This window comes from Lytechinus variegatus, chromosome 4 (genome assembly GCF_018143015.1).
Source record: "Lytechinus variegatus isolate NC3 chromosome 4, Lvar_3.0, whole genome shotgun sequence".
NCBI lineage: Eukaryota > Metazoa > Echinodermata > Echinoidea > Temnopleuroida > Toxopneustidae > Lytechinus > Lytechinus variegatus.
Window position 1 is genome coordinate 64430549 of NC_054743.1, and position 9565 is coordinate 64440113.

At 39.4% G+C, this 9565-nt stretch overlaps 1 protein-coding gene across 1 annotated transcript; it reads right to left on the reverse strand.

Moving 5' to 3' along the window:
• Positions 1 to 5128: 5128 nt before the first annotated feature.
• Positions 5129 to 8570, reverse strand: LOC121414531 (tubulin alpha-1 chain-like). The gene is made up of 3 exons (XM_041607741.1): positions 8463 to 8570; positions 6752 to 6974; positions 5129 to 6486 (listed from the first exon to the last, which is right to left on the reverse strand). The coding sequence occupies exons 1-3, from the start codon at positions 8463 to 8465 to the stop codon at positions 5354 to 5356; spliced, it is 1359 nt and encodes a 452-aa protein (XP_041463675.1). The 5' UTR covers positions 8466 to 8570; the 3' UTR covers positions 5129 to 5353.
• Positions 8571 to 9565: the final 995 nt, after the last annotated feature.

The window sequence follows — 9565 nt, forward strand, 5'->3', positions numbered from 1 at the left end:
CACAGTGCTTGAATTAGTGCTTAAATTGACCCATTTTCAGATCTGAATATCAAATATTTTCAGCTCGCGCTTCGCGCTCGCATTATTGGTTTTCATGATTTAAGAAATGTATTTAGAATGTCCAGATTCTAATTATAAATCTACGCACACATATGTTTGTTGAGATTCGCAGCTTGTTCTTAAAAAATATGCTTGAATTGCCCAGTTCTAGGTCAGAATATCATTTTTTCTGCTTGCGCTTCGCGCTCGCATTTTTAGTGTAGGAACATGCCCAATAACCCATCCTTTTCATGGTTTGAAAACATGAATAGAGTATCCCGCTTTTAGATCTAATTCTCGGGGTTTTACGCTCGCGCTTCGCGCTCGCATTGTTTAGTTTTATACTCATCCTGTTCATGATTGCAAAAATGCTTGGAATGTTCATATTTGTAGGTCGGAATATCAAATATGTTCGGCTCGCACTTCGCTCTCGCATTATTCAATTATTTAAATATCGTATTTATGGCTAAATGCAAACAGTCCTTAGCAGGTCCCTTTTCGATCAGACATGAACGTGAATTAAAAAATATCTACTCGCGCTTCCCGATCGCCGTAATTATGTAGTTGCATGCGAATCTTGTTCAGAATCACAAACATTGCCCCGAATGTTCAATTTTCAGGACAAAAAGAAAATGAATTTTTCAAAATGTTTAGCTCGCACTACTTAAATAGAGCTTATGAGATTATTATACATATATGTTTTTATATTGCTAAGAAGTGACTGTTAGGACTACCCCTTCAAAGAAACAAACAAAAACCAACATTGATCTGCCGATCTGAGAAAATATGGGTGAAAAATCCCCCCTACCCCCCCAGGCGACTGCTGGATCCGCCCCTGAATACGACAAAAGATATTATGAAACAAAGAAGAAAATAATATAACTCTTTTCAAATATGAAGAAGGGGATTGACATGAAAAAAAAATGATTTCTTTATTTAGTTTTATGTGTTTCTCGCGACCACTATGATTTGTACTCTCTTACAATCATGCCATTTGGTATAGGAGGCAGTCCATCTTCTGACTTCAAATTGGTTTAAATATTTTATTTTAAAAACAGAGAAAAGATAAATATGAATGAAAATCTGAAGGAAAACCGATCAAAAATTAATAGAGAAATAGATCTACATATAGGGTTTTTGTTATCATTATTTGACATCATAGATTATGCGAGCAAAACGCCGATTAATTTTATTGTGATTATGACATTTATTGTAAAAAAAATCATTGGTTGCCCTTTTGTTACTGGTTAATAATGACGGAATATGAAATATATATAAAAAAAAATATATGAGTGTATGAAATTATATGTCTGCTGATTTATCCAATGTCATGTATAATCATTTGAATTGACCCGATAAAAAATGGTACTTTTTGAAAAAAAAAAACTATACTGCACAAAAAATGTACTATAAAAGGGGCAAATCATTCGTTAAAATTGTCGAAAAACGGGTGGAAAATATTGTCATTCCTTTGCACTTGTCATCCCCTTTCTACCCCCCCCCCCTTGTGGTTTTGATATATGGTGAGCTGTTTGCATGTGACCTCGTTAAAATCACATTTAAAAAAACAGAATATATTTTTTATAGTCAATAGATGTTCGTCAAACGTTCATTGGTATTTTTTCTCAATTTCAATTTTATACCAAAACCAACTTCTGAATTGAAGTCTAAATTCTAAGACTAGATTGAGTACTTGCAAGTAAGCATCATTCTGAATTGTATTCGGGGTATTTTTGTAGTACATTGTGTATTCATAACAATGCCACACATGATCTCACCCGTCTGATAATATTTAATGAGATACTATTCAACGCAAAGAACTCGGTCTGAAATTCGAGTACGTTGGAGGCTTTTAACCCCGAAGTGTCACGAATATGCATTTATCGTGCCTAGGGATCGTGCCATGGTCCTATAGCAAGATCGTACTAGAAAATGAAATGGGCGGTGAGTAATGGTCCCCGTGATGGGGAGAGGGGTCGGGGGCTGGTATATCTTATATTTTGATGTATAAAATTTAGGGATATTCCTCCACCCCACCTCAAAGTCGACTCACTCCTCCCATTACTTGTCTAATTATTCCATTTCGAAAGGTTACGGAGGAGCCCACCTGCCAGTTGGGGGGGGTTGCATAATCAGAATAGCATGGGTAGCAGCATGAAGTTTGCATTACATGGTTGGGGCCTATTTACATCCTTCCAATGACCCGACTTTAATGTGCGCTGTGTATTCTACGCATTGGGCGCCATGGAATTTATTATGATAATTCAAGAAACCTCTGATGATAAGAATACATGCTTGGCGAAGCTTAACTTGCGAGGACCAAGAAAATCTTTGAAGGGTATCATCCTAAGAGATGTCGTCTGCATCAGACCGATGAGTCATCAGTGTTTCGAGGTCACGTGGTGTCTGGTTAGCGTGACGGGTTTACTAGTTTGCCGTACTGCTATCTGAGGCAGTGAAGTGGTGTCAGAAAGAGCTACGTCTTCTTTTGCCTTCAGCGTTGACAGAAATAGTAGACTTAAAGGGAGGGTACTAATAGAGGAAAAAAATAAATGTTCGCCTCTAAAGCAACAAAAGAGAAATAGTTTCGTGATGTTCTATTTTATAAAGCATATTAAAGTGATATAAATCAAAGCTCACATAAGTCGGAAAAGCGTATTTAGTTTAACTCCCTTTACATTTACCAATTGCTCTTAATTGAAAAAGATAACCCCTTCGTTATATCACCAAACACATTTCGGTAGAAGACATTACCCCCACCCTTCCCAAAATGAACATTTATTTTAACGATATTCTATACTCGCGCACCAAGCGTGCACATGAGTGCCCGAAACCCCAAAATATAGGCCTGTAATCATTACAGGCCTATATTTTCTGTAGTAAAATCATTCCATCATTCAATCAACTATTGATCATTCTATCGGTCATGAAAGTATGTCTGTCAATAACAATCCATCCATAGCCATAGAAATCATTCAGTGGATGAATCACTCAAGTCTATCTGAGGTTAATCAGTCGTTCAAGTCTGCCCCATCAACTATAACAATCGATCATTCATTTCTGTTCGTTAACGAATCCATCCATTCATCCATCCGAAAGCTAGTATACCAAATCGATTATTCATTCCAGTCTGTCTACCAACACATCATTTTCATCAATATTTTATTTTTACAATCAATCAATCATCCAGTCATTCAATTCGGTCTATCGATCAGTCAGTCAATCGATCCATCCCCCTGTCTGCATATCAATCAATCATTCAAGTCTGTCTGTCAGTCAATCAATCGACCAATCCATCTGTATTCCTATCACTCAATCAGCAGTCAGTCAGTCATTCAAGTCCATCTTACAGTGAGTCAATCGATCCATCTATCTGTGTATATATCTATCAATCCTTCATTCAAGCTTAATTCTTTGTCAATCAGTTGATCAATCTATATGTATACACTCAATCACTCATTCAAGTCTATCAGTCTGTCGATCAATCCATCCACCTGGCTATCAATCGGTCATTCAAGTCTGTCTATCTGTCAGTCTATCCATCTGTCTGCATACCTATCTATCAGTCAATCAATCGATCAATACACTTGTATACATATCAGTCCTTTAATCAAAGTCATTCAGACAATTATGTCTGTCAGTCAATCCACGCATCGATCTATCGTTATACCAACCATTCATTCAGTCATAAACATTTTAAAATAAAACGAAATCGATCAATTTATCCAAATCGATTAGTATACCATTATCCAACCAACCTATCATTCACTCAAATCTATATCAGTCACGTAATGCGACTTTCAATGTTGATCAGTCACTCCATCCTTGCCATCAATCCAACAATTGACCTATAATTCCATCAACTTCATTCCGTCATATACTCCGTTCAATAATAAACAAGATACTCTTCACATCCTATACAGTCACACCAACGAAACCAACTCCAAACTGGCCGATAATATGCTATTCAAAATTATGATCGGTTTGCAGTCAGTTTACTTGGTGTGACTGAAGCCGCATACCTCCCTAAGGTGCTTTCCATCATTAAAAAAAAATCTCACCAATCTTTCAAACGATTAGCCAATCTATAGATTTCTTTCCTCCGTAACAGTTTTGCTAACACAAGGGGATGATAATCATAAACCACCAGTCAGACCTTTCATTTGTTTTGAAGTCGATATTTCATTCTTTATTTCAAATGGAGGATGGGCTCGCACAAACGATGGCGGATAATATTGCATAATCATAGATTACTGATAAGGGTTGTGTGGAGTTTTCTCTTTGAAAATGATAAGGGACTATTCAGGACAGAGTCAAGAACCTTGTCTGAATTCAGATCAGAGATCAAGACAAAATTAACCAAACTCGAACGAATACTACTCCTATGTCATGTATGTGCTTGCAGGACTATTACCACACCCCATGTTCTTCCTTTGGGCGATTCCTTACATGTCGTACGGGACATTTTGACAACAATTTCTAGTTTCCTAGCCGAATGCTTGCGCAATAAAATATTATTTTTGTCAATGCTAAAGCTATAGTGGGTAGTCACGTGAAAAACTAATAACCAACACCAAAAAAACTTGGTTATGGGTAAATTATATGTGAAAATGTTGTGTGTCGTACGGGACGCAGAACTGTCCTGTACGACATGCAACATTCTTAGCTCTAATTCACCAATGGACAACGTATTTTGGTTGGTTGTCAGTTTTTTGCATGTCTACCCAATAGTACTTTAATATTACCACAAAGCAAATTGAAGTTCTTCGTTCGTTTGGACAGCATGTTGAAATATGTTGTGAAAATGGCTGATTTTTCTAGCATGGAATCGCCCCTTTCCATGACATGATCAAATAAGGTGGTATTTCACCTCTGCGGTTTTGGGCCTTATCAGGAGTGTTTGATTGGTTTTCATAACTTAGAACCGGATATTCCCGTACGATATGGTAAAGTTCCATATTATGGATTTTCTACTGTTTTTAGTTCTAAACTGCACTGCAAAAACTACGGTGTTGCTTTAACACCAGCTCGGAATATCCACACCAGAGAAGTGTTAAACAACAGCAGTTTCGTTTTGGACTAACACCAGAAGGTGTTTATACGACACCAATTAGTACTAAAACAGTATCGGTTTGACTCGAAACTGGAGTTGTTTCAATACTTTGGGTGTGGACATATGTAGCTTCCCAACTGGTGTTAAATCAGCACCGGAGTTTTTGTAGTGTGCGTCCAATTCTAAAACATGTTGACATGTTCTGTTTCTGATGGGAATTTCTGGGTTATGTTCTGAGAGGTATGAAGAGCTTAGGAAAGCTTAATACTCGTCACCTTCTTCCTCTTCTCCTTCTGCATCGACGGAATCGACACCCACTTCTTCGTAGTCCTTCTCGAGAGCAGCCAAATCTTCACGAGCCTCAGAGAACTCTCCTTCCTCCATACCTTCTCCGACGTACCAATGGACGAAAGCACGCTTGGCGTACATCAGATCGAACTTGTGGTCGAGACGGGCCCAAGCCTCGGCGATGGCGGTGGTGTTGCTCAACATGCAGACGGCACGCTGAACCTTGGCAAGATCACCACCAGGAACGACGGTGGGTGGCTGGTAGTTGATACCGACCTTGAAGCCAGTTGGACACCAGTCGACGAACTGGATGGTACGTTTGGTCTTGATGGTAGCAATGGCGGCGTTGACATCCTTGGGGACGACATCACCACGGTACAGGAGACAGCAGGCCATGTACTTGCCGTGACGAGGGTCACACTTTACCATCTGGTTGGCGGGCTCGAAACAAGCATTGGTGATCTCGGCAACTGTCAGCTGCTCGTGGTAGGCCTTTTCAGCAGAAATTACCGGGGCATAGACGGCAAGGGGGAAGTGAATACGTGGATAGGGCACCAAGTTGGTCTGGAATTCTGTAAGATCGACGTTGAGGGCGCCATCGAACCTCAGAGAAGCAGTGATGGAGGAGACAATCTGGCCGATGAGACGGTTCAGATTGGTGTACGTGGGACGCTCGATGTCAAGGTTGCGTCTGCAGATGTCGTAGATAGCCTCGTTGTCGACCATGAAGGCACAGTCAGAGTGCTCTAGAGTTGTGTGAGTTGTTAGGATTGAGTTGTAAGGCTCGACGACGGCAGTTGATATCTGAGGAGCGGGGTAGACGGCGAATTCGAGCTTGGACTTCTTTCCGTAGTCGACGGATAGCCGTTCCATCAACAAGGAGGTGAAGCCGGAACCGGTGCCACCACCGAAACTGTGGAAGATGAGGAATCCCTGGAGACCTGTGCACTGGTCAGCCAGCTTCCTGATCCTGTCGAGGACAATATCGATCAGTTCCTTTCCGACGGTGTAGTGACCACGAGCGTAGTTGTTTGCAGCATCCTCCTTGCCTGTAATTAGCTGCTCAGGGTGGAAGAGCTGGCGGTAGGTTCCGGTACGAACCTCATCTGCAAATAGAATTACAAAGAAAATGTATCCCTTTGTTGTAAGACATTGTCTACCACTCTTTAATTATTGTTCAGTTTACATCCATCATACATTATAGGCTCAGTCTTGACGAGTTAGTTGAGAACTTGTCACTTGCACTCTTGCAGTACATTATATTGACATCTATACCCCAAATTATAGATACCCTATTCTTGTTCCAGGTGGAATCAAAGCAAGATGAATATTTTAAAAATCTTCCCCAAGTCACGATAAACTGTTTCTTACCAACTACAGTCGGCTCGAGATCAACGAAGACGGCACGGGGGACGTGCTTGCCAGCTCCAGTCTCACTGAAGAAGGTGTTGAATGAGTCATCACCACCTCCGATGGTCTTGTCTGAGGGCATCTGACCATCAGGCTGGATGCCGTGCTCAAGGCAGTACAACTCCCAGCAGGCGTTACCGATCTGGACTCCGGCTTGGCCGACGTGGACTGAGATACATTCACGCTAAAAACAAATGGATATCAAAGGATAAATCGGTCTGAGTTTTCAAACATAACATGAGAAATGTGTTTTAAATCATAAATATTCTGCTTGTTTGTTATTCTACAAGGGCTCGTAGATTGGGCAGACTTAGGACTGATACACTATGTAATTATTCAACATATTCATCAGACGATTACTTTACTTCAACAAGTTGCTTGATAAAAAAAATAATGTCAATTGCTTTTGGGCATGTTGGGTGGGGCAGATATAGTTCATGGTACAGAAAAGTGTCTAGAGCTATAAACATCATGGACGTCGATCTATTCAGTTCAGACCACCGGGGGGGGCGGGCGACCACCACCCCTCCCCCTATGATTTTTAGCGTATAGTGAAAACGGCGAAAAGGAAAGACGGAAGGAAGAAGAGTGTATAAATGAGAGGTTTGGGACGCTGGGTCATCCACTCCTATAATTCAATTGAGGATGAAATATATCCGTCACCATTTTAGATCCCCCCCCCACAATATATCCTTTCTCCGCCCCTATGCATGTGCCATTGATAATTCTCATAATATCAATAGAGACAATGTATTACAACGTCGTGTATAAACACAAATGAAAAAAAAGTAATTACTTGAAGATGATACCAGCTCTCGTTTTTTCGAACTTGAAGGTGTGAAATGTCTGCATGTTTTGATAATCATAATGGTCAGAAATGCACCTAAACATAGGTTTCACGTTCATCTAAATGGTTCATGATTTGCCCCGATTTATCATCCAATTTGTTCCAGTCTAATTAGTCCCAATTTGTCTTCCACAATGGGATAAGTGAACGCTCCAATAACAGTCACATTGTTTGGATTGCTTTGTATTGTTCATGACATTAAAAGGAAATAATAACTTCGATGTAACCGTTTAATAAATCTATGTATCATTAACTGCATTTTGTGTGACCTCTGCTTCTATTTATCCAATAAAGAATACAAAGTAAACTGCAAAATAAAATGTAAGCGGGAAAGGAGACCCGGGAAGGAGACCAAAGTAGAAGCCAACGTATAACTTGACCCATTCTTTATTCAGGTTTCCTGAAATACAGACTACATAATTCATAATTTTGATATTTCCGAGTTTGTGGGTGGGATCATCAACATTATAAAATCATAGTTTTCGTTTTTGTGACCCGCACAAAAGAAAAACAACAATGCAGTTGTTTGACTTGTTTCATAGAAACCATATTGATATGTGAAGATTTCATACCACACTACAAGAAGTAGACAAAATAAGGGAAATGCCATTTTCTTCCTAAAGATATTTTCATCACAATTTTCTCGAATGTAGGCTTGGAAAGTGCAAGTTTGAATTAGCTGATTGCTCTGGTTTAAAACTCTTGATAAAAGCTAAAAGATTGTTTCAGCGATAAATTGGGTTTTTTATTGAAAAATCAGGATACACTAATTTTGAAAAAAAAAATTAATTATCATATTTAAAACAGAATAGGAAACTAACTTACCATGGTGATAAGGAATAGTGTTCACGAACTGCTCGCAACGTATGATGTGCCGTAAGCAATCTGCGTGTACAATGTCGTTTTGGCGGTTAGATCGCTCGTTATAAGAGCTTCCATATCTCAAATTTGCTCTTCGTCAACAAACATATATCTAGAGGTGTTTCCATGGCAACTATAGCCGTCCAGCCAATAGGAGGGCGTTTCCATATTTGCGGGGGCATGGGGCGGTCATTTTCAGTCGTTGGGACAGGGCCGAACCGAGGGTCGAGCAAAGATATGGTGCCGCAGGTCACATTATTTCAAAAGGTACAACTGTTTTCTGACCCCACAATACTGTATGGATTTGCAAACAAAGATATAGTTCGATGTGTTTAACCGACTATATTGAATACTGCAGATGGGATGAATGCATGGAACAAAGGTCATTTATACTATAGGCATAAAAAAAACTTCGAATATTCCAGCATTGTAAACGGAACTCCACATTCCCAGTGTATTTTGGCCTCATTTTATATCTTTGAAATTATTCTAATGCCAGAACATTATTTTAAAATTCATAAATAAATAAATTAAGGAAAGCTTTTAGACTATTCATGGCCGTGCGTATGCATCAATAAATTTTCCATTTAACTACATTTATCGATTATTGACACGTGCCAGGGGTATAATTCCGTTATAAAGATCGTGTGCATTTCTTATTGTGGAAAGGAACGTAGATCGATAGTGTAAATCTCAATATGTCAACATTTCATTGCCAATATTGTGGCTTTCAATACCAACAATTCATTATTTTGGCAGGTGTGACCATTTAATATCAAACCTATGACATAAATGTGCAATGTGGAATTAGTTTATTGGATGTTGTTTTAGTGCAGCTGTTTGCTCGCTTTTCTCGCCCGTAAATTTTCGAAATGAAGCACTGTATCCTAGACTCAGTCCCTAAAAGAATTTGCGTCCTTACAGTACGTTGGAACAGTGAAGAAAGTCTTTAGAACTGTCATTACTGCTTAATTTTCTGCAAATCATCCGACAGGGGATTTCTGACCAATATCGTTTTACGTTCTAATTCTGTTCGGAAATGACAGCTTTTCAATGCCGACAACTTT

Bases quoted from the DNA above. Each gene is read 5' to 3' on its own strand.
- LOC121414531 (XM_041607741.1), bottom strand. The intron at 6,487-6,751 runs GTAAGAAACAGT...TTCTATTTGCAG, and splicing joins TCTCGAGCCGACTGTAGTTG to ATGAGGTTCGTACCGGAACC.